Source organism: Callorhinchus milii, unplaced genomic scaffold (assembly GCF_018977255.1).
Source record: "Callorhinchus milii isolate IMCB2004 unplaced genomic scaffold, IMCB_Cmil_1.0 Scaffold15, whole genome shotgun sequence".
Classification (NCBI taxonomy): domain Eukaryota; kingdom Metazoa; phylum Chordata; class Chondrichthyes; order Chimaeriformes; family Callorhinchidae; genus Callorhinchus; species Callorhinchus milii.
Window position 1 is genome coordinate 8,785,420 of NW_024704756.1, and position 26,775 is coordinate 8,812,194.

Here is a 26,775-nt window from a genome sequence, read left to right on the forward strand (position 1 = left end):
TGCTGAATTTTAATCATTATTTCCTCCACTCCTGTTTGGTAATACACAATGACAGTCATGTCATTCAATAAAACCATAATTTTACTCATCCAGAAACACTTCAAAACACTACAATTGATGGGTTAGTGAGGGGTAAATCAGCCAGTATTCCTGTTTACAAAATACACAATCACTCGACGTTGCAGTACATCTTGTGAAGCGCTTTGAGACGTCCTCCTGACGTGAAAGGGCTATATCAAATGTAAGAATTATTATAATTATTATTACTATCCAGGCTTTTGCTGAAAGCGTGTTGACATCAGGTAAAGACAGGATCCATCTTGGTTGGAATGCCTCTGGTGTCAAATAGCCTGCCAACACTCACTGTCAAAGCTCACACATGAATAATTGTCACATGAACAGTCTCCCAGAGTAGATTAATTGGCCTTCATCACATTGCAGGATTATGTGGGTGCAGATTAGTTGCTATACTTGGCTACATAACAATCACGATGCTTCAAAGTACACTGCACTGTGTTAGAGACAAGATGTCCCACTTTATCATCGTGATAATGGCCAATATCAAATGCAAGTACTTTTATTATCATCATACTTTCTTAAAATAAAGAAGGCTGGAAATACACAGCCTTAAAAAATAAGAATCAATTCTTAAAAATTAAGAATTTGAAAGAGAAGGATAAGTTAGTGAATTTGGTCAAATAATATTGGTCATTCACTTCATGGTTGTGGGACATTGCTGTGCACAAATTGACTGCCGCATTTGCCTAAAAATACACAGTCACTACACTTTATAGAAAACCTGTGAAGCACTTTGAGATGTCCTCCTGACGTAAAGGAATATTAGGATTTTTATAGCATTTTAGGCTGGATGTTTCATCAGAACCAATACATTTAGTGCTTGTTTGATCCTGAGGAAAGAAATCCTTTGGATTAGAGTACTGACAGGTTGATGGCAGTGTTAAAAGAAGTGTTTAAAACGTACATATTGGATGTTGAAGTCAGCTTTAGTAGAAACAATTATGCTTCTGACAGGGAAGACAATGTAATGCCATCAAATATTATTCTTTATCTTAAATATCTTAAAATCCCACAAGGCTTCAACAGCTACTGAAGAATGTTTGACAGCCGAGTTGCGGCATTTGCTATTTGCTGAGGATAAGCTGGATCCAGGTCAATTGTTAATTAAATGAATAATTGTAAAATCTAATTTTTGCCTAGATGGAGTGAATATCAATTGCTTCATTCCTAGGCCAGTTTCATTAAACACATTGGTGCACTTTCCTCATGTTTTGCTCATTGCACCACCTGAGCTATTGGAAGAGATGGAAAGATAACTTTTAACTAACAAATGTGTATGACTGTTGGTGGCACATTGCTGTGCACAAATTGGTTGTTGTATTCACCTAAAGTCACAGTCACAATATTCCACAGTAAAGTACTGTGAAGCCCTTTGAGAAGTTTCAACAATGTGATAAGGAGTCATGTCAGATGCAAATGCATTATTTATATTTGGACTATTGGATGCACTCTAAAACTTGATAATGAAGAATGATGAACTACACTGAGGTGGTTGGTAAGTTCTTGCTTTTACAAAAAGAAACAGATCAACATAATTTCAGGAATGTTTTTAATTGATATACTTGGAGAGAAGCAGACCTGCAGTATATCAGCAATAGTTAAGCTTTGTTAGGACTTTGTTAGCTCCATGGGGCAAATGGTAGCTGATTGTTTACTTAATTGGATTCACACAAAGAACTCAAATAGTAACAAATGTGCAACAAACATTCAGTAGAAAGTACAGTATATAGTAAGAGGTGAACAACAATCATTTCTGGGTTTTACTTTCCATGGATGTGGTTAATTTTCATTCAATTTAGAAACATAATACAAACTATGTGACACAACATTCTCAAGAAATAAGGCACCTACTCAATTGGTGAAAATCGTATCTGTCCCAGTCATATGGCTACAAAATATAACCGACCACAAAATGTTTGGAAACTGTACTGATCATTCTCCATGTATGTCAGCATAAGTAACAAAAATGCAATTGTAATATACTGTATTCTTTGTTACCTGTGCAACTCATCAATCCCCACTATTCCCATAGATTTACTAATGACATCTACAGCCCCAACACAAACTGACTGGCAATTCCAGAAATCTTATCTTGGTCAACGTGTTTTTCTTTTTTTCTCATTTGCTGTTTATTTACTCTTTTTACTTACTCTAAATGTGTGTGTTAATTATTTGCAGAAATGAAGACAATTAAAGATACTATTTCAAGTGAAAATTAACACTAAGAATTGAACCAGGTTGGAAATGACCACAGGCACAAGTCTGACTCAGATAGCTGTAGATATTGAGCAGTTATCTCTGTCTTCTGCTGCTTCATTTGAAGTCTCACAACAATTATTATTTTCAGGTCAAAAGTAATCATCTCCATCCGTATGTTCACTAATCACTCCTGCTTTTGATTTTGAGATTTATGTCCAGTTAATAAAGCAAAAGAGTTTGGGATATTAAAAAATGTGTATGAGAGCTTCATTTTCATAGTATTGCAGGTCATCAGGGCACCTCAACTGAATTACAACTTTTTAACTCTTTCCTATCTGGGAATTTCTTAATCTGTACAATATGCAATTATTAATTACTAAGCACCTTTCATTCACATTATATGTACTTTCTGTAAATAAGATTATAAACATTGTCATTGTTTATGAATTTTAAGCAGTATAGAGTAACTTGATGCAAATAATTAATTACTACCGATTGAGAATTTTTCCAAACTAATGACTTTAAACATTTGAAAAACAGATTATTTGCATTAAATGCATCAAATTTGGTTTTTGATAAATTGATTGGAGAAATTTGCAGCTAGTGAATTGCAAATGCCAAGTCGGTGCTAGGGTGAGGATTATTCATAAACAGCTCATTGAACAAAACATGGCCATTGACTGGTCATCTTGCTTTCTGGGCTTTCTTTGAACATTGATGACTCAGGATTCGACAACTGAGAAGTTACTCACCGCAAGTTAAACTTAATGTAACAAATCTGGATTATGAGTAATTCAAATTAGATTGCAATTTTGTCCTGTTGTGTTTTACTAGATCTTTAAATAGAGATGTCCTTGATAATAATAATAATAATAATATAATAATAATCCTTGCATTTGATATAGCGCTTTTCACGTCTTCGATGGTAATGACCAACAAGGAGGAAGAAAAATACATGACAACGATTATACAAGAGCATTCAGTGACAGCTTATCTCATGACCAACATAGATGACATTTCGTAGGAATTTTGAGCAGGCTATTGCTAGCTGTTCAAGGAATGAAACCTGGCCGAAGGTGGTGACAATTGATATCATCCTTGAACTACATAAAGTGCAATATGGTGCTAGAAAGAGCTATTTACATGTGTAGGCTTAGCTTTTAATTTCAATGAAAGTACATATTAAATATTTCAAGGAACAACTTGTGCTCCATCAATTTCATGCTGTTATATACTTCCTTATTCTGTGTAGTCCCGATCACTAATGTGTTCAGAGAATTGGTGGACTAATGGCAGTATATTGGATGGTCTCTACCCATTACTAATTTCATTTGGTGATGATTCAATTTCTTCTGTATCTTGAGAGGCAAATCTCAACTTTAATTTGGGTCCAACCATGTCTTTTGTGCTATTGTCAACATGTCTCTCTGATATACGGTTCTCATCAATTGCATCAGGACTTTGTGCATTTTCTGTTTCTTCCTCGTTGATCCATTCAGTGTTGCTAAGTTGCTGAGGTGCTGTGGCTGACTGAGACTTGGGTAATTGTGTAGATTTCTTCTGGGCATTATTATTGCCCCCATATCCTCCAACTGCAGAAAAAAATACAAAGGAAATCGTAACACTTGCACACATAAAGATTATTATGTTTCATTGTAAGTGGCATAGATCTGGATTCATATCCACTATATGATGGTGTCCTGTAGCGTATGGGTTAGAGCACTCGCCTCGCAAGCAAGAAAACATGGGTTTGATTCCTGGAGCTGGGCAAAACCTTAGCAAATTTCCTTACTCCATACACCTCTGTTTACCTAGCAGTAAGTAGGAACCTGGTTGTTAGCCAATTGGCAGATTGCTTTTCCGGGGGTAATATTCCCTTAGAAGTAAATAAAAAATGATAATTTTGTTACTCAATCCACGACTGTTTGTGAGACACTACTGTGCCAACTGGCTGCCACGTTTCGTCCACATAATATAGAGTCACTCCACTTTACAGTATATTCTGTGAAGTCTATTTGTCACAAGCTAATAAACTATCTAAACTGATCCTGTGATGTTTAGGTAGCAGAAGACACATCTGATTCAATATTGATGAATATTTTATGAATGCTGTTGCAAAGCACCTTCATTCTGCATCACTGTTGCAGAATGAGATGCTCCACCTAGGTTGGGTTTGAAGTATATTGAGGAGGACTATAGAGCTAGACGTTTCTCCAATACTTTCCCTGATCTTTAGCAGTGTTTTATGTTGACACTCGGAGCAAAATATGAAAAATGCTCCATTACTGTTATCTGATAGAATCGAGGTTTACTTATTACCTTTTAATTTAAGAATCCATGAGATTTGTTTTGTGCCAGGAATTGCATTTAATTCTCACTTCACTCAATTCCTGAAAAACGACCTTCATCTCTTTTTCTTCCCCAGGCTAAATCTGAACCCAATTCTCCAGGGGCAGAGATTACCATTTGATCACGGTACCCTCTCAATTACAGATGCATTTCAAGTAAAGCTTCATTTTAATTATCCCAAATCTGTGCAGTAAGCTTTGTATATGAAGAAAAGACAGCGCAAGTCATGTGACACAGGCACCAAAATGACCAAGATTTATATATAGAAAGCTCGATCCTCTGGGTCACCACTGCCAGAATTTATAAAGGAATCAGCAGACTGGGGTTTTAAACTGCTGTCACGATGAGTCAGATCCCATCTAAATGAGCTTCTGTTGTCTGAAGTGCATGATTCCTCTATTGGATACAGTTAGCTACGCACCTCATCTTAGATCATCGCTTGATGTGATTTTAATTTAATTTATACTAATATTAAGCACATGACCCTAGGACAGAAATCAACTCTAATTCACTCGTCTTGAAACACTAGCTTCAAAAAAAAATCTGAAGTTCATTTATTATATGCACATTCTCATATCTATAACCGCAATTTACATTCTGAGAGTTAATAATTTTTAAAAAATGAACAAACAGAAAAGTACAAACTCTTTTATTAGAAACAGTAGAAAGATAATGGTCCTAATGTAGCCTTCTGATTTGACTACGGAAGCAATTCAATGCAAGGTTTTTTAATAGGAATCTTTGTACTGTGTGTGTGTGTGTGTGTGTGTCTGCACATTTGTGTTTAAGCCTTGAGTCTTTGTATATGAATCCAGACAGTTGATGTAGATCAATATTATTCAAATCAAACAAGCTAAATTTGTTACCTGTTAGGGATCGAGCCAGTTTACCCTTCTTTTGTGACTCACCCACCCCTGTAGATGATCTCCTCTGGAATAAAGAAAACACAAAGATACAGAACAATTCTTAGTTTTGGTTCCAAGCCTGTGTATTATGCCTTCCAGCATCAAAGAGCAAGTGTGGAATTGATCAATCCATGAGGACAGCAGCATTTTAAATTTGAAGAGCCTAAAAAAGCCAATCATTTCTGTACTGCATTATATCTCCACCTGCAATGCAGAGTGAACAGAATAATGGCATATACTTCTTTTGTCCACTTGGCCTTCTTGTTACAACATCATTTATATATACAACTAAGCCACACTTAGAAAATTTGTTAGTTCAAAGTTGAATGTTCTCCATCAAGAAGTTGTTCTTAAACAGACAAGAAGAGATGATTAAACAAAAAAAGTGAGTTAATCTTTAAAAATAAAATTGTATCAATTGCAAATGTGATTTTGAAAAATATATACATATTGAAATGATGAATTATCAGATGAGATAGTACACCGAATTTACCTTTACTGTGCTCAGGAAAGAATCATCTTTAAGGAGACTCTCTTGACGGCGCAGAAAAATCTCTTTAGCTTGGCTTGTATTTTTCCCATGAGGCAGAGTGTGTCTGCTATAGGACTGCGTCTGTTCAAATAGGATCAGTAAACAAAATGTCACTATATGATGACTTTGCATTTAAAATAATCACACTGAGCACATCAGTTGATGATAATTATCTACAATGACAGGGATAGCAATGAAAGGTCCTATTTTAGACACTATCTGCCAGAAGCAATGTTGGTGCACACATGTGAAGGATTTATAAATATATGGAAATAAAAGGTACTTTTTTTTCCCTTCGCCTCTCCATTGATCTTTTTTAAAAAGAGCAGAATTATTCTCAGGCTGTATCAGAGAACAGGGAGATGTGATGGTTATTATTATAATTATTCCCATCACTAGATGGGGCTTTTGTGGGAATTTAAGAGACTAATGGCAGGAAGTGTGCTTCGACTATACAAGATGATTTAAAAAAATACAGTAAACTCCTCATAACTTGTCACTCCATGAGAAAAGGACTCAGTAATGAGTTATCCAGTGTGGCGAGTTAGGCATAGATAGATACAAATATGTAAATATGTATATGCGGCTGGAACATTGACAGCACGATGACTTAAGTGGTAGTGACGAGACAAGCCAGTGTTGAGTTATTAGGAGTTTACTGTATTACAAAACTTGTATAACATATGAATGGTAGGGCAATGTTAGGATTGGATTTGTAAGAAAGGTCACAAATCTCATATAAAATCAGGAACTGTGAAATGCAACAAAATAAGTTTGTTAATAAGTCAAGTTAATAAATTAAATTAGGCTAAAGAGAATGCTGCTTGGCAAGTCTGCTGTGCCTTTGTATATAGCACAAGTACTGCTGTTAGGTAAAGTAGACAAGTTGATGGATGGACAGGAAATTGTATCTAAATCATTTACGGTTTAGTCTGGATAAACTTGTCAACCTTTACCAACCTAGAAAGAGAAACATCTAATGTGGAAAACCTATGTGGTTTAAGGTCAATTCACAAAAAATGTAAAATGCACTTTATATTTTGAGCTCTAAGTATGCGAGCATTTTGAACTCTAAAGGAACCGTTACGGTGAGGGCCACATGCAAACATTCTTTGCATTTGATGTAGTGCCTTATTACATTAAAATGTTCAAATCGCTTTAAACAATGAGTTTGTTTGAAGTGCAGTGACTGTTATGAAGATAAATGTGGTAGCTAATCTGTTAACAATGTCCCACAAAAAACAATGAGGTAAATGAGCAATTTTTGAGAATTAGGAATGAAGAAGGAATATCAGACGGAAGAATTTATTGCTCTTTAAAATTAGTGTCGCCAGATCCTTAATGTTCATCTGAGCCACCATGAAAAGCAGGTAAGACCTCAGTTTAGTGCGCAATCAGCAATGCAGCGTTCAAACAATACTGCTCTGGAATGAGGTCAAGCTCTTGTTTTGACTTATATAATAATCTTCTGAGCAGAGGTGGCAGTGCAACTTGCTGAATGTTATAATGTCAAAAACAATTCTTCTATATATTCTTTGCCTTTGGGTAAAAACTATACCATTGAGACAATCGCTCATCTCTAGCAGACTGGAGCACGCTCCAGTTCTTTGACCTGATTTGCCGTACACATCAGATACAAGTATAGAACAGAAAAAACTTTGATACCGTTTGCCTTATTCGATAAAGATTCCTTATCAGCAGCTTCCGCATGTTATCAAGCTGTTCTGGAGGAACTGGAGTTTTGGAAACTGTGGGAGATGGCTGGTCACTGTTTCAGGAAATTTTTTAAAATATTGTTATTAGTTATCACATTGCGTGGAAAGTCTAAAATACAACAAATCACACCAATTATTTTACTGGAAATTATTTCAGTGATGATTTACAGGTGATACATTCCTGCATAATATGTAATATAGACTTTTTTTGTAAATCCGCACTATTTACAATTTCTTTTTAGCGATATTCACGATCAATAACACCTTCTGCTGACTGGGTGTTTTCGTCTGTCGTTAATCAACCAGGAATCACAGCCACAAGGTTGCACCTACACACAGTTTAGATCAGGCTAAAAGCTGACAATTTGCACATCTGGTACTACATGATTCGTGAATGGCTCTGTGCACAATTACTGAAAATTAGGTCAGTCGTAAACTCAGTGCAGGAGAAATATGAAAGCAGTTCAGGTTGTATCTATACTGTTTCTGAGCATTGGAGAACAATTCCAGAGGACTGGAACATTTCGAAACTCTGAGTGCTTTTAAACGCTGCTGAAAAACATTATGCTTTCAAATACCACAGAAAAGTGTAGAGAAACTGTCTCACAATGAAAACACAAAGAGGAACAAAGCAAAGTTAGGTCACTCACTGGAGAGATGCAAGTGATGGTGCACCAATTAGGTGTCCAGCCTCAGCTAACTCAATGGCATGCTTTTTCTCCAGCTTCTGGTATAAGATGACAATGCTGGATTTGGACAAGTGGTGTTCTCTGATGAGAATCTTATTTAAATATTTATTGTTGAAATATTCAAATCTGCAAGAAATTTTAAGTACATTTTAGGAGAGATTCCACAAGCTGATATCATCATAGCTTCTGTGTGCCATCTCCAATGATAATAGTAAAAATAATTATTAACCTCGTATCTGGTATAGTATCTCGCATCAGGAGTACATCTCAAAGCGCTTCACAACATTTACTGTAAAGTGTAATGCCTGTGTAGTTTGTAGGTGAACAACCAATCCAAATAAATAGAAAAAACAATAATCTTGTATTAACTTAAATCAGTGAATTTAAAAAGTTTAGAATGAAATACATATTATCTCCCTCACAATATGGCATTTTAAGCTTAAACCACCACAATTTTATACCGCAGAGACAGGATCAGCACAAATACATTATATTATGGACATGTTCAGAGCAACGTTTATTGTAGCTACCCACTGAAATTCAGATTAAGAATGCACTTACGTACGGATGCATTTTCATTAGTTAGAGATAAATCCATAATTCTAATGCTCCACCTTGAATAGCTTATATAATTTAATATTTATTCGGGTTAAAAAATATTTTCTTCATTATGATATTGTCTTACCTATTTAAACATATGACTATCATTTGGGGAAATTGCACACCCGTTAACTAAAATAAATGAATTTCATACTTGTCTTTCCAGTAATATTGGCCCCAGTGTCCACAAATGTCTTCTATCCCAGCAAGCAAATGGTCCAAAAACTGAATAAAGCAAAATAAACAAAGACTGTAATTATCTATTTATTAACAACAATGATACAACATTGAGGGAGGTTTCTTGCTTTTTAGTTGCATAAAAGACCAAAGTTTATGCTGAAACAAATCACTAAATACATTTGAAAGTAGGAGAGTATTCAGTAAGAAAACTAGTCAGGGGATTAATTTGCTGTATGTGATGTGATAGGTATCACCAGTGATATGTGGTCATTACTTGTCATTTAATTTACAATAGGATTAGTCCTGAGAACCCTCCCCACACAAAAAAAATTGGACAATGGTTTCTTTCTCAGCCATTTCAGAGATGAATGACACCATTATGGTGTTAGATGAGTTTCTGAAACATAGCCTGCAGTCTTTTTTTTTAAACTTGAATTCTATACTTTTAAAATTATTTTCTAGTCACTAGCCAGCAAAGAAGTTCCCATGACCCAATTTCCCAAAAACGTTTCAGATCTGCTGATACATTCAGGTAGAATTATGTGCAGCAGATATGAATCCACAGCAATTGAATAAGGCATCACAGCTCTGCTCATGCACTAACACAAAGCTGGGGCTGCAAAGACAGTAGGTGGTGCATACATACCCGAATGTGAATCTGCTCACTGATAGTTGGAGGAGTTCTGCTTGTTTTTTTAACTTCCAGTAACTCTACGAGTGGTTTAATTGTCATTCCCTGCAGTAAAATATAAATGAATGCAACATGCTTATTAAACACGTAAATTTCGTACAATACAAATACACTGCAATTTACATTCATATGGCTAGTGCCTCTTGCAAGATTACAAGATTAGTTTGGTTGAAAATGGCTCATCTGATCTAATTTTCCACCAGGAGAACATCCTAAAGCACTTCACACAGCTGGCTAGGCACCTAATGAATCAATGAACCTTAGGCAAGGTGTACATAATAATGGTAGCACTTATTTTCCATCTTATTATGAACTAGCTACCTAGTGTATTTTAGTATAGATCTGTTTGCACAGCAGAAAAGCTGGCACAAAACTCATTATTGATCTTTGACTGAGTTTCAATCGAATGAGATAACCCATTTGTTCTTTGTAGACCAATTGCAAGTCCATTTGAAAATCAACACAAATTTCTACCAAACATAATTGGCAACATTACTGAAAAGTAATGCGTATAGTGTATACCATCAGCGAGCCAATTATTGAACCTATTCTCTGTGCCAGTGTGTTTTTTGTGCATGTGTGTCTATCACTCAATCTGTAGATAAAAGTGTATTGAGTTTTTAAACCTCTTTTCCACCACTTCCAATTTTTTCCACTCCTCTCCTGACAATGCTAACTCACGCTGAGTGCAGATTCACAGGTACAAGGTGTTCTTAGGTGTTTCACTTGAGCAGTCATTCTTCATGCATGAATCTGGAGAGTTACTGCCAATGTTTGTTTGATCGTGAAGGATATCAAAACGTAGCCTCATCTTGTCCTCACTGATCATTGGTAAATTTACGCACCTTGGTATGTCAGCAAATTATCAATTTACTCCAGAGCTACCAATGGGTAATATAATACTTGCTTAAATCCAGATATGAATGGAATTTGTACAAATCTGAATCAATATTTATAAAATACCTTGTGAAAGATTGTGTATTATTACTGTAGTTTTTGTCCATCATGAGCATATATCATATATATATATTCCACTTTAAGTTGCTTTTAATATTACATCTGTTTACTTAAGCTTGTCAAAGAAAGCTGTGAAAATTCACAATTTATTCATTTTAATATTTCATATTTTCTTCATATTCTAAAATCTGCCCTGGCATTGTCATCTTTCTTGATAATTTCATATGCACTTTACATGTGCCAATAGAGAAAATAAAGCATGTGATATCTGATTTTATTTAGCACACATAAATGTACTTAATTATAAAAGAAATCACGGGAAACGTGTATTTATCACTTTGCTGTAATTATCCTTGCAAATCATCTTTTTTTGTTAGTTTTAATTAAATTGTTTGTGAAATACAGACTGATTTATTTCTTGGCAGTTGAAGCTCCTAACTAAAACTCCTTAAGGATTTATTTCATGTCATGCATACTTTACTGGTGATCAGGATCAATATAAAAATGTTTGTGTGTCAAGGTGTCAAGCTTTCTCGCCTAAGCATTAATTTTTAAAATGGGAGCTTGATGTTGTTGAGTTTGCATCAGAGGAAAAGCAACTCTTGATTTGATCCAGTATAAAAAAAATCACATTGCCTTCTCTGATAATGCTTTATATTAGTGTTATGATTTCAACTGTATCGAGGTTCCTAATGAATCAGTCGTATTACGTCAGTGCAAAATTATTTCAATTTTAAAAACTACTGTGGACTGGATTTTGAAATGAACAAGAGACGGTATCAGCAAACATCTTGCTTACCTGAACAAACACTGTAAAAAATATAACTACTATTGTAGCAGTGATGAAAAGTTTTTTTCGTGGAAAGTTGGGAAGTAAGAATACTAATGAGAAACAGATCGCCCCTCTTAATCCACCATAGCTATAATAAACTGGTCCTTCCTCGTGACTGTGTTCACACGGAATTTGTTCACAATAAATGTCAGAACAATGACACCTGGAAATGAAAAATTGTTCACTTAGCACTGATAATAGAAATGTAATGAAACACCTCAGGTAAAAAAAAATTGAATCAATAAAATGTGTTAATTTTGGCGGCTAAATCTCAGTTTACACTGAATGTTTTTTTTATAAATCAAAATTTTATATAAAGAGAATTCAGTGAATCGTCAAGTAAGTAATTAGCCTTACAGGCACAGAAGATCTGGACAGGTTCAACTCCTGGCGTGCGCTAAGTAAACTCATTTCAGCCAGGGAGGAAGGGATGTTATGACTTGTCTTAGTGTCACAGTTTAAGGAGTGAAAATACACCAGGATCTCAACCTTTGATCATTATTTGCAGCTTTGAATGTGTGGACAGCAGGTAATAACAGGTTTGGGCTGTGATGACATTTTTAATAATATAATCCTTCTTTTTATATAGCAGCTTATCGCGTCTTTGAGGCGCCTCAAAGTGCTTCACAGGATATTCTGTCAAGTGAATTTTGTGGGCGAAACACGGCAGCCGAAACACAGCAACTGAATGATCAATTTTTGGGGGAAATTTTTGACCAAGGCACTGGGAGTGATCCCTTCTCTTTTCAAAGAGTGCTATGGAATCTTTAACATCAACCTAAAACAAGCAACAAAACATTGGCTTAATGTTTCATCTGAAGGAAGGCACCTGCAGCATTCTCCCAATGTCAGCCTAGGTTGTGAGCACAGTCTTGATGTCGGGCTTGAACCCACAACTATCTTACTCAGAAGCAAGAGTGAAAGATAAAATTGATCATCCACTTGGCTGTTTGTGAGACACTGTTGTCTGCAAAATGCTTGCCTGGATGTTCAGTCACTACACTTTACAGTAAATCGTGTAAAGCATTTTAATACATTTTAGAATAGTTAGGAAATAAATTCAAATTACCTACTGCTCTCCAGGCAAGGCAAAATATCATTGTGAAACATACATAGGGCCAGCTCCAGTCATGGTTGTCCCCAATAGTAGAAACACCAAGGAAAATGAAGATGAGGGTCTCACTCACACTGCTCCACATCTTCATGAAGTACTTGATTGTAGTGTGAGACTTCTGAGAGATATTAGCCTCCACATACCGTTTCATGCTCATGGAACAAGCTATAATTCTGAAATCAAATTTTGCATAGAATTATCAAGCGTTTTAAGAATAACCATGACTTCCCAAACAAACAGAACTGATTCAAATTAAACGTGGTCTACAGTTAATGTAAATATCTTTCAAAAAATTAATCATTGGCAACCAAAAAACCCCTCTGGTGACCCACTTTGAAATCTAGTTTACGTGTCAGCCTGGCTCGGTGGTAGCACTCTCCCCTCGGAGTCAGAAAGTTATAGCTCCCACATCGGGATTTGGAAGTCACACAATCTAAGCTGATACACCAATGAATGTGAAGCACTCTTAATGGGAACTTTTTTTAGGCAAATCATAAAATCTGTTTATTTCGCATACTGGCTGTAAGAATTCAATTTGAAATATTCAATTCAGTCTGGCATTAATAAATGTTGAGTTAAAATCTTACTCAAGCCATAGTTAGCTAATACAGGAAGTGGAAACAATCTTATTGCTTCAGTCAGGGCACTGCTCTGAGCTTTAGGTTAGGAAACGTTATTGTCAGGTTGAGTGGAATGGGACTTACTGTGCTATTACCTGGAAACGTATACCCAGACAGCGATGAACTGGTGTCCACAAGTGCTATATTATAACTGGATGTAATGCCTTCTCTTTTTCTGCTTAAAACCCTGCAAACTAGCCAGAAAGTCAGAAGACACATCCCTGTTTAATAAGAGGAAATAATTCCAAATATTAAGATAATCAGGAAATAATTATCTTGTCAAAAATGCATCTGGCAAAATGTTCTTGTGAAGAATGTATTGTGCTGAAGTATTTACTTAATAAATATGAATTTGAAAGCATATCATATCTAATTAATGTGGGTGAGTGGGAGGTGGGGCGGGGGGGGGGTGGGGGGGGTGTTATATACACAGACCAAATCAAAGTTCAATGTGTATAAGCTCAGTGTGTGTTTCATCAAAGACAACTAGCTTTGATTAAGCTGTGCTCAACTTTAACCGTGGCATTTCATCAGTGACATTTACACTAGTTATTTCTTTTGGTAAATTAAAAGGGCTTTTCTATGCTAATATACATTCTGAAAGTATTGGTACCATGTTCTGTGATTTAAAAGGTTCAAATTATGATTCGAAGAAAACAAGTCAATGAGATTCTGAATACCATTTTAAACTATCAATATTCCAACTAAGATCTTTCCTTTATGAAATTGTCTTTCTCAGAAGAGAAAATAGAACAAAGGTCAGAGTTTGCATTTTGATGAGTCAACTCAAGCATTTTTCATGAGCTTTAACCAAAAGTTTTTTTGTGGAGTCCTGTAGCTCAGTGGTTAGAGCACTCGCTTTGCAAGCGAAAGACCTGAGTTCAATTCCAGGCAGAGCGAAACCTTGGGCAAGTTTCCTTACTCCACACGCCTAATAATAATCCCTCAAAAAAACAAAACAATAATATATTGGTCATTTTCAATCTACTACTGTTTGTAGGACATTGTTGTGCGCAATTGGCTGCCGCGTTCGCCCACAAATATACAGTCAATTCACTTTACAGTCTATTCTGTGAAGCGCTTTGGGACATCCTCCCGACGTGAAAAGCGCTATATCAAATGCAAGGAATATTATATAATATAAAAGAGAGAAGATCACATCAATTATTACTAAACTAAGGGGTTCATTATAAGGGAATAAATAGCCATGCTGTGAACTTTACATGACCAGCTCATTTATTCTTAGGGCATTTGATTTTTTTGATCTGCACAGTAGATGGATCCTATATCAGGAATACCTATTAGATATGGCTTTTTCATTTCTGATGCTTTTCTAAATTCTATTTTATAAACTTTATACTCTTTTGTGTATATACATGGCACCAACATTCTGAATCGCAATAATACCATTCTCTCTGTGATAGGTTCTTCGATCACTTGCTGAACAATTAGAATTTTGGACCAATAAAACAGATGTGCTTTTCAATCTTTAAGAATGCTGTATCTTGCAAAAAAAAATGGTGTTTATCAGGTAAACTATATACCATATAGTTAACAGACAACAGCTTATGGGAGTTTAGCCCTACAAAATGGCCCTATACCATTAAACACATTCCACTTATGAACGTTTAGACTAAAATAAAGAGTTGGAGTAGAACCTGATGAATTTCAGTAGAATCTGATGAATTATTCAAAACAGGAGACAAAATGCATTGGCTTTTATAAATCATATATTAGATTAAGGTTTAAAAAAAGCTACTGCAGCATGATTCTGTAAATAATTTTTGTTTAAAAGCTGTCACATCTGCATTATTACAAAGATACCACAATTGAAAAAATCTGAGAACTAATGAAACTGCTGTCATTCTCCCTGATAAGAAACAGGAAAACCCAGAATAGGCAAAAAGCCAATTGGTCCATTAAGTGTGTTCCTTCTATAATTCATCTGCTCCTGAATAGACACAACCATTCTTTTAAATCTCCTGAGGAAAGTGTCAACAATTTCTCTTGCGCATTAAAGATGAATGGAATGAACTTAATTTCTCTTTTCCTCATGACCTTTTATTGATCCTCGGTAGCTTTGTACAATCATCCTGAATATTTTTCACTTAGATCCAGAATTAAGTTGCATAACAATAAAAATACCTCATGATGTTATATTAGTGTGTGGACACCAGTCTCTGTCTCCACATTAATGTAGCATAATTACCTAATGCTAACCAGCACAATGTGGATTGTCCTACTAACATATTCCAGTGTTGAAAACTTTCTACTGAAACAGTTTTATTCCCTGAAACACATTAATACATTAATCATATTATGCCTTCATTTGTCACCTTGCACACTAAACTGCATTGACACTTATTCCATCCTGCTGTCAGTAGATGGTACAATATTTTGCACACAGAATACATATAAGAAGTTAAAAATAGCTACGTGATTTTCAAGGATTTAAGACATCCTGCAGTGTTACCTCCAATTGTCTGGGTTGTCTATAGCTGTCATGTATTTGCAAATGAAGGCATTGTTAGATGTTAGCTATACTGTTTATTTTAAACACTGAAACAAAATTATCTTAAATTAGTTACATTCAATTTCCCAGAAGCATTTTAGCTTTCTTTACTGCACATTGTCTATCAAAACCTTTGGTCAAAAAAAAACAAGCTAAAGCTGATATTTGTAAGTATTTGAATGCAGGGAGCAAAATATGCAATTGTTTCACATTATTTGAATATCAATGTATTCAGACAATGTGGATGTTAATTCTTAAAAAGGCTATGTATAAAACTCACATAAAAAAAAATACTTTTCTAATTGTAATTTATTGATTTAATGTATACGTGAATATATGTTATTGTATGATGCCTCAGCTTAACATTTTGCTTTTACTTTCTTGTTATTTGTTTATTTCTAAGGTTATTTAATATTGTATGAGAGCAGATGCCTAGTCTAGAAATCAGGATGTTAGTGTTCTACTGGTGTTTCATCATTTTAGCAAATAAAAAAAATCCCAGTAGGGAAAATCCCATTGGTTACACTTTGAATAGGCATGACTAATTTAGTTGGTTAATAGCAATGGACACACTCTTCCTCAGTGACAGTGAGGTACATTAATGTGATTTATTTTTTCTCTGAGTTCAATCTAATAGGTGTTGCAGCAATTAGAAGTTTTAATTAAGATTTCAGGTTGACAATCGTACAGCAGGAATAATTTGATCAATTTCAGATTAGGAATAATTTGATCAATTTCAGATTAGGAATAACTTGATCAATTTCAGGCCTGGCTGCATTTTATGAAAAAGATTAGGATAACACAAGAGCATAATGCTCTTTGTCGCTTTGTGCTATTTTCTGCTCTCATATACACAAATGAGTTCAGAGAATGGAATCCATGTCAGCTGGTTAGATAGGCATTGAATTTAATAATAAGCAAAATACATATAACAGAATAATCAATGAAATAGCCAATGAAATGCTAACAAATTTGCCTGGATGGGTAGTTTTGACTCCTTCACAACACAATGCAGAAAAGAAGAATTAAACAACCTTGAATAATGCAGCAAAAGTGTATTTGATGCATCTCTATCTTTGCAAAAATGCATGTAACAAATCTAAACTAAACAGATACCCTCAACACTCTGAACCATTGTTGACTCTATATTTATATTGATATAATCCAAATGCTTCTACTATCGCTAGTAAAGAAACAGATTGGTGATAGACCACTGCAATGATTCAACACATGAAATATGGAACTGCAAAAATAATCAGTCCTAGAATGTCCATTATTGCTCACTGACGATGATCAAAAGTGATGTGAATATGCTAAATTCCTTTTATCATTGATCTGAGCTCATGTGGGAATAAAGCTAAACTACATCTCATTCTGTACCAGCCCCTGCCATTATGATTATGAATTTACGGCTATTATAAATAATTCACAATACAACAACATCAATTGTTTAACACTGAAAGCTTTGATTATCGTATGTATTCATATTATTACCTACATCTGATTTTCTTAATCAAAATACTAAATATTAAGGGTCCTCTTCAGTTCTCTGCAAACGCAGGTTTGCAATCCTTGCACCTTGAGTATTGATAGTTAGATAAAGCTTGGGCCAAAATATTCCCATCAATATTTACATGTAGTCTTTCCAGCAGGTGTCAGCGTACAGCAAATCCCTCGGACATGAGGTTAATACAACACCACTTCCGCTGCTGCCCCAATAGAGATCAGCTATCTCAGCAGAGTCCCCTAGATCGCAGGAGCATTGCTCATTAAAAAACAATGGAAAGAAATATGCAATACGTAATATGATAATTATTGTATATGGATTTACCCACTGAGCCGTTATGGTAGTGATATATTTTTACAGGTATTTATGAGTATAGCATTAATTGTTTTAACATGTGTCAATGCTGTTTGCTTTAACTACAGCTTCCATCAGTGAGTTCCACATTCTCACCACCTTCTGTGTACTGAAATTCCTTTTAAACTCTCTTTTTGTCAAAAAGTAGTTATATGGAAATACTAACATTCACCCTATCAAATCCTTTCATAATCTTAAACACCTATATCAGGTCCCGTCGCAATCGTCTCATCTCCAGACAGAAAAGCTGCAAACTGCTCAACGTTTCTTGATAGCTGTAGCCACTCATCCCTAGTAACATCCTTGCAAATCTACACTTCACTCACCAATATCATTCCTCTATCATGGAATAAGAACTCCATATGGTTCTCCTTCTAATGAAAGTTTTGTATAAATTAAAAATTACTTCCCTACTTTTGTAGTCGATTCCTCTGGACATAAAGCCAAGGATTCTATATCATAATAATAATAAATTATATTATTTATTGCAAATTGTAGAAAATCCTTGCGCAAGTGTCCGAATTCCGTGATAAATTCAGCTTATCACTATTACATTGTAAGTGATTGTGGAGACCTTTGGAAAGGTTCCTAATCTTAAAATCAGAGCTTTAGTTGATATACTTACGCCACAATACCAGAGAAATGAAACATTTCTGCAGTCAGGTATGACAGATAGCTGTACAGGAAGACGAAGAGAGGCTCGATGACACGGATGTGCTCAGTGAAGCGTGTGGTTAGCGATGCAATGATTCCATAAACAACGCCTACTATTAAGCCTCCAAATCCCACGAGAAAAAATTTAACAATTCCAGCAAAAATATCCCACGTTCCAATCGAGGGCATCGTGCAGAAAGTCTCAAATAGTTTGTACAGAACCTGCAATTGAAAACAAAAAAGCAACACTATGAAATTGTATTGTTTTATTAGCTACTTTGTTTTACTTTACAGATAGGATGATCTACAACATATGCATCCAATATTGCACTCGTAATATTTCCATATAAATAGTATATCCATTGTATGAATGAGAGGAATCTTCAGTAACAAACCACATATTCTGAGCAATCAGAAAGGGGGGAGGGGAGGTCGGAAAATATCATACAACTTGCTTCGAGGAAGATCAGGACTCTGCTCTCTTGCTGCCTAACAAGGTTGAGAGTACTGAGGAACGTGACACTTCAAGAAGTCAGCAGGGGCAGACTCAGTCCCTGCCCTACTCCTGTGCTGTAAATACCAAAGTTAAAAGACACCCCATGGTCCAATGACAGAATATGGCTGCCATCACATCGCCAACTGTGCCACACACTATGCATCCCATCAATAGTGAAGTATATAAAGCTATCACAAATGTGTTACCATATGTCACTCCTGGTCACATGTCTTTGTTCATTATCTGTTTCTACCATCCATCTGTCATTGTTGTCCTCGGACAGATTGACTGTATTTTCAGGAGAGATTTCCATGTTGTGGAACTTGCAACACAGACTGATACAGTAACTTGTAAGTGTTTTCAAATTCAGCGTGATCTTGAATGTCAAGACATTGGTCTTAAGACTAAGACCAAGAAAAATGTTAGGCCTCTGAACATCTGTAGATGATCCTAATGTCAGCTGAAGTCATGGTGTATTTACATCAATCCATCACCCAATTGTAAAGAATTGGCAAAGATAGAAGAGTTTGTGTAATGGATGCAGACTTGGCAATAATGTTCTTGGAAACATATGCCAACTGCACATTAATAGAACATTTGTCCTGTTGCATTTGATGCACCTAGTGGAATGACCTTGAATTTTCAAATACATCAAACTCCAATTAAACAGATTGCATTGATTTCCATAATAGTGGTGAATTTTGGGTTAACCTTTTATTGCACTGATATCATTATGCTCCATGCTGTTACTGTTGGATTCATTGCACTCTCAGCCCCAGTAGCCTTCTGTGATCATTAAAAGAAGGAATGGGAAAATCACACCTATTAATGTCCCCTCTTTCAAAGGCAGAATTGGAAAAGCTGAAATTATATAATACTAATAACTTGTACTGTTCTTCCATTGTTTAAATATGACATTCCATGTCAACTATTTTCTTTTGAATTGCCATGCTGGAGAGACCGACCATATAAAATGTCTCTGGGTATTAGGACTAATACTATTTGGGACTGCTAAGCTCTTTGAGACGTCTCAAAAACATGATACGGGGCTATATCAAATGCAAAGATGAGTATTATTACTATATTCCTCACAAATTCCTCACCAGAGGTTTCCTCAAAGTCCCATCTTGTGAGACATCTTCTAATGCTCATAATAGTGTGGCTACAGATTAATTTTCAACAGATGATTTGATGGAGGTGATTTGTCATTGGTGCTATTTCTGTTACTCCCCTAATAATAATAAAATAATAATAATCAGAAAAAGAAGAAGAAGAATCCTTGTATTTGATATAGTGATAAATATAACTTGTATTTTTTGTTGCAGTCTTGCTAGGGCTTGAATTCATCCTCAACGTCTCTGTTTTATAGAGGTAAAACACTTAGTGTCATAGAACGTACGCTTTTGTTTATCCGTTTTTCTCTGCTTGCCATGTGGTACGTATTAATTATACTATTCAATTATGCAGTGATACTTTCCTGGCATTTTTTGCTTTCCGTTTGTTGTTTTGGATTATCACTGTTTCTACCCTGTTTCATTTGCTCCCCTTCCTCTCTCTCTTTCAATTTACCTGCCTTTCTCGCTTTAGATTGTATGGTAAATTGCTTTTTCTCCAGACAATCTCAATTGAGATCACTGCTGCTCAGATGTGACTTGCTTGGTCAAGTTCAGGTAGTCTTTACCTGTTGTCATGGAACTGTGTGCAACATTAATTATTTAAAAAGAATGTATATTTCAGACTGGAATAAAATGAAAGCATTATAACATTGAAAGTATTTTAACCACATACTGACAATATCATCCACTTTCAAATAATGTATCAAAAACATTTCTGCCAATGTGAGCTACTCTCTAACTTTTTAATTTCCTCTAAATTAATTTGGAGGCATGCAGGTATAATGTTCTTAGCTATGACTCATTTGATATACAAATCCTATATTTATATTTAATACAAATTAAATTGGCAGAAAATTCAATTTGAGCATTTTTAAATTGGCTGATGGTAAATTTGCAGACAACACTTGAATCCTGAATATGTGTATCTTAATATGATGTTGTGCACATACAAACTTAGCTTTTAATGGTAAACTCCTTTTAGATTCATGAAAAACACAGTATGAAAGTTCATTCGAAAGATACAGAATTTTATATTGTTTTTCACTATTTCTACATTAACGCTGCCAACAATGCACTGTTGTTAACCGTGTAAAGGAACATTGTGTTCTCAACAACCATTGCATTCTATTATTGCCCAAAGCTTGCCAACTACCACAATTGAATTGTACACTAAGTGCGCAACAAGGAACATGATGCTTTCTTTGAATGTCCTAATGAGCTATCTCTTTATCTTGCTTCCAGGAAGTCAAAATTAGACAAACAAATGGTTTAAAGAATCACAAAATGACTGAATACTTGCAATGACATTAGAGCTGGGCTTCTTAACACAAATATATAAACTACCGTCATTATAAACTTATCATATTCCATAATGAAAATAGGATTAGAATGTTTTGATCCACGTCAGTTATGTACTGGAATGTCTCAATGTTCTGGGCTTTAACAGCTTTTGCACAACAGAAAGGACCAACAATTTTGACACGGACATGGATATGGATAAAGAAAATTGTAAGCCTTTCCGGATAATGAATAGAAAATGTAATGCAAGTACAAACAGTGATGAAAGACATACTGTATTACGTATTTAGATATGGAATGATGCTGCAAAGCATCATTCAGTAAACTTGCTGTAACATTACTTACCACAGTAACGGCATCATTGAGCAATGATTCACCAAACACCAGAATATGAAGCTGTTCATTCACATGAATCTCTTCAAACACCGAAAGAACAGCTACAGGATCCACAGCTGCAATCAAGCTGCCAAACAGCAAATTATAGAGCAGGGAAATATCCTGCAGGCCAAATGACTCAATCTGACAAATCCCATATAGAGACAGACCAATTCCAAAAACATTCCACATAGTTCCCACCACTGCGTACCAAAGGATGGTTCCAATGTTCTCGAAGAAGGGTCTACTTGGCATGAAATAGCCAGCGTCAAGTACTATTGGTGGAAGCAGGTAAAGGAAAAATACATCTGTGCTCATAACAGGTGCCTGGCTCTCATTCACTCCATAGATTATTCCTCCCATTATAAGGCCCACAATTATTAATAGGCAGCTTTCTGGTACAATTTTGGACAGCTTGATATAGAGATGAAATCCTGAATAGGGATTAAAGAAAGGAAAATCAGTATTATTTACAATTTAAAAAACCTGCAAAGCGAACATTATTTAAATCACCAAGTTTTGTTAATGACACTAACTAATAATAATCCTTGTGCCTGATATAGTGCCTTTATCATATTATTGAAATATTTCAAAGTACTTCACAAGATTTACTGTAGTGTAGTGACTGTGTATTGTTTAGGGGGAACGAAGCACGGGTACTGTTATAAATGAGGAGTTCACATCCCAAATGCAACTTTCTAAATGGGTGTGAAAATAAACGTCTATAGCTGATTTTCAATAAACAAACAAACAGAAATAACTACTTAAATCTGTCAATCATCCAGGACATTGAGATAAACAGGTAAGTTATTTTTAATTTTGTACCTTTTGCTTCTCTTTTCAAGGTTTAATGCATTCGGAAGCAATAATCCTTCCCCCCCACCAAAAAAAACTTTGTCACTCAATCAATGACTGTTTGTGGGACACTGCTGCGCACAATTGGTTGTCACATTTCGCCCACAAAATACACAGTCAATCCACTTTAGCAATGTATTCTGTGAAGTACTTTGAGACAGCTCAACAACGTGTTAAGGCATTAAATCAAATGCAAAAATGATTATTATTATTATTAGAAACGATTCTTGTCTGTTTACTCTCTAACCCTTAAATCTGTGATCGAAACTAGTAGCTGACCTGCGAAGAATGATCTATGTTAGCTTACAAATACCAGGCTATTGCTGAAGATGCAACATTGAGCCCCTGAGCTTCTTGAAATCAGTAGAGATCTTCACATTATTCTGTTCATTGTACTGTCAGAAAAAACTTATGGATATGTTTCTGCCATCTCAACAGTAGAATCATGAAACTAGCTGGAAGCCCCAATAATGCTCTTTCAACAGAAAGGTAAGTGAGTACATGACTCATCATTTCATTACAATATAACACTCTTCTGTTGTATATTGCCTGGCAAGTAGTTATTGTGAACTTAGATAGTACTCACTACCAGCAGTCTAACCTCAATTTCTACTACTACAAAATTGCATTCGTGTAAAGAGGAATCCAGTCACAAAATTCTAGATCTCAGCCTAATGTACATCTGAGACATAATAACATTTCTGGACAAGATGTATACGAGCAATTCAGAGAAAATGGTCACATAACACCAAACCTAAAACATCAACTATGAGAAATGTGATTAATTCATGCATTATCTGGAAGTTTTAGAATGATGAACGCTCAATTTAGCTTACAGCTGAAGAATATTTTCTCATTGCTGAGCTTGCATTAAATGAAATTGGCAAATGTATTTGAATGGTTACTCAGACTCAGATTTTATATCTTCTAGTTTAAATAACTGCTACTGGCTAATTTAGCATGTCCAGATCATAAGTTCATGCTTTAAACAATTTTTCCACTTAGCAAACTAAACCCTTTCAGTATTTTAAAGAGTCTGAAAAAGGATCCTGAATTCTGTAATTTTCATAATATCTCAGAAGTAACACGTCCCTCAGTTTAATTTATTCTATCTATAACCCTTCTCAAAATATAAACTTCTGACAGAAGACAAGATTAAAACAATCTGCAGTAATCCCAAAGATATTGTTTTTAAAAAATGTGATCAGTAGCAGAGCAGATCAAGCACTAAACCCTAACCTAACCAAACTATCCAACCCAACAATGGCTAATGGGAGTATCTGACATTGCATTGGTGAAAAAAAATAATAATAATCCTTGCAATTGATACTGTGCCCTTCACAGAATATACTGTAAAGTAAATTGACTGTATATTGAGGGTGAAATGAGGCAGCCGATCATGCACAATTGATTTAAACGTTATGGCAAGTTATATTTTAATGAACATACCAGGAGGTACCTGAAAATCAATGGCACTGATGAATTTGAAAGAAAATAAATTCGGCAACACAGTTATGTTCTTGCTCTGTAAGCTGGAGCAAGCGTTGTGGGAACTACAATTTGACAATTTAATCAGATATTTCAAAGCCAAGCCACACCATCCTGTGCATTGTTATGATTAGGCACTGAGTATAAACTCATTCAGATCCAACAGCCCAGACAAAATTAGAAACTCAATCTGTGCTCACTGCGTGAGATCAGAATGGTTGTTAGAACTCTGCCATGAGATGAATCAATAGCATAAATAGATACAGCTTATTGTCAAACCCAAGCCTTGTGGGAAATAATGGTAACAACAAACCTGGACAAGTTAATAATGTAAACCTGAAAATGGCCACAGCTCAAATCTGGCCATGTTTTACAATTGAATTGCTGTAATACAACAAACATGGTGGAAGGCAAATGTTAGAAGTAGGCAATTTCTGGGTCAATCGTAGTACACTCCAAATATTAGGAATAAGAAGACGGGTTAATTTCATACGGATACCATACCAGAGATCTAGTTGCTAGAATTAGAATCAGAAGGAATATTTTCATTAGGTTCTGAGCCATTAGGTTCTGAGCCTGTATTTACTATTGAAGAACAGTACACTGGGTTTAAATTTTGACATTTTGTTCATATTAACTGGAATTGAGGCAAATGTGATCTTTTGAGATGTTTTGAATTGGAATGATTCATGTCAGAATGAACTTGAAGGAGACAGGCAGATCACGAGAGATATAGGGTTTGAATACAGATCGGAAGAAAAGCCTGCAATAGTAACCCCAATGTTAACATGAAGTTATCTTAATACTGATAATGCTCATATGACATTCATTCAGTGAAGTTCAGAAACTCTGGCATCAATTCTTATATCCAAGCAAAATGAGGCAATGGCAGGGTCTTGGCAATGGATAAGAGATTATTCATTGCAGAATACAATTTGACCAATTTTCTACTGCAGCATGATGATCTGAGTGCAGGATGTGGGGTTCTGTTGTCCAATCAAGATGAAAGCAGTAATCTATCTTATCAAAAATGGAAGTTGTTCTGGATAATTAATATTTCAGATAACTTAGCTGACAGGTACCAAACAAACTTAGTTAAATGAATAAAGCTACCACTATTGTTATATATTCCACCAAACACCGAATGTGTGGGAAAAAGTGAAGGAAGGCAACAGTCAGTCAGATATGAATTATTATCATTTTGATGAGAACGTGATATGGCAGAGATGTCACTTTACAAACTCATGGGAAATAAACAAATGGAGATGCTTCTGAAAGTGTGCAACCTTTTGCAATTCAAGCACTGAAGTTTCAAATATCATTTTAATATGATTCTGGGGTCATCTTAGCAAACATAAGAATATAAAATAAGTCCAACGAGTTTAAAATGAGAATTGGTGGAATTGGTAAACTGTCTCAAAAAGTTAGATAATATACTCTCAATTCCTAGGAATTAAGAATATATGCTTAAGAATATATTCTTAATTCGTCCATAATCAGAACACACATCAACAAACATTAAAAGGCGATCTGTGAGAACGAATGCTTATTGACTGATTTAAACAAACAACGTGAACCTACTGCATTGTCAAAGAAAACCCAAAGACAACATTGAACGTTGGAAGAGCTGATGCAGCCACTGCCATAAGGAAGGCAAGAATAACGTGTCAAATCATTTTTGTAAATCAGGAGCGAAGTTCTCAAACGATCAGCAGCATTCAAATACAACTACAAGTAATTGCAATCTTACCGATTTTGGCCAGTGATGCTAACATAATCCATAGTGTTATTTCAAAAGGAATCTGCACGTAAGAGTAATCCAGAGAGAAGACCTTCAGTTGACTCCCATTGCCTTTCCCTTCAAAACTGGTGGTGGGTTTAGAGTCCGAACCTTCGCTGATCCCTGGGTTCAGGTGGTTGCTGGTGTTATTAGGCGGTGCATTTAGTTTCGAATGCAATGAATCTTCATTAACAACGCTGAGGAACAAACTCCGCGTTGAAAGTTCAAATAAGAGGATACAAACACATAGACTGCAGTGGGACATGATGAGCAATCTGAAGCAACCACGTTACTGAATACAGTCAGTCTGTGCTCACTCCACACTGCACCCTTCAGGATATGCACCAACTGCTCTGCGTTTAAAGCAGCAATGCTTTCTATTATAACATTCTCTGCATTTTTTCAGGACTAAATGGGAAGCTGACCTGTCCTTCTTGCAAATTCTGCTTCTCCCTTTTTTTTAATATATATATCTATATATAAAAATAAATGTAAAAAAATGTAAAAAAAAATGTTGACAGCTTTCGAAATAAAAATCATTTCTGATGAAATATTCATAGAAATTCAAGCAGGGGGTGCAGTGAAATAGAATATTGGCTTTTCATTCCCGGGGCTAAGTTTTAATTCAAGACATGATGGGATGAAAGTCTCCCTCCCTGAAGGTTATTACTCACCAGATTCATTCCATCATGTGAATCCTTACTCAGTATCCTACCAACATTTCTCCCACAAAACATACGGTCAATTCACTTTACAGTATATTCTGTGAAATGCTTTGAGACGCCTCGAAGACGTGATAAGGTGCTATATCAAATGCAAGGATTATTATTATTATTATTATTATTCACACCACAAAGCAGATGTTTTAATGTTCATGTG

At 35.4% G+C, this 26,775-nt stretch overlaps 1 protein-coding gene across 1 annotated transcript; it reads right to left on the reverse strand.

The window, feature by feature from the left end:
* Positions 1-3,188: 3,188 nt before the first annotated feature.
* On the reverse strand, positions 3,189-26,161 carry LOC103179349 (sodium/hydrogen exchanger 2-like). The gene is given in 13 exon segments (XM_007894579.2): positions 3,189-3,869; positions 5,493-5,556; positions 6,025-6,144; positions 7,729-7,831; positions 8,429-8,593; positions 9,222-9,292; positions 9,894-9,983; positions 11,695-11,822; positions 11,825-11,890; positions 12,797-13,014; positions 18,460-18,710; positions 21,744-22,207; positions 25,867-26,161. Coding segments are annotated over 13 exon segments (2,316 nt in total). The 3' UTR covers positions 3,189-3,588.
* Positions 26,162-26,775: the final 614 nt, after the last annotated feature.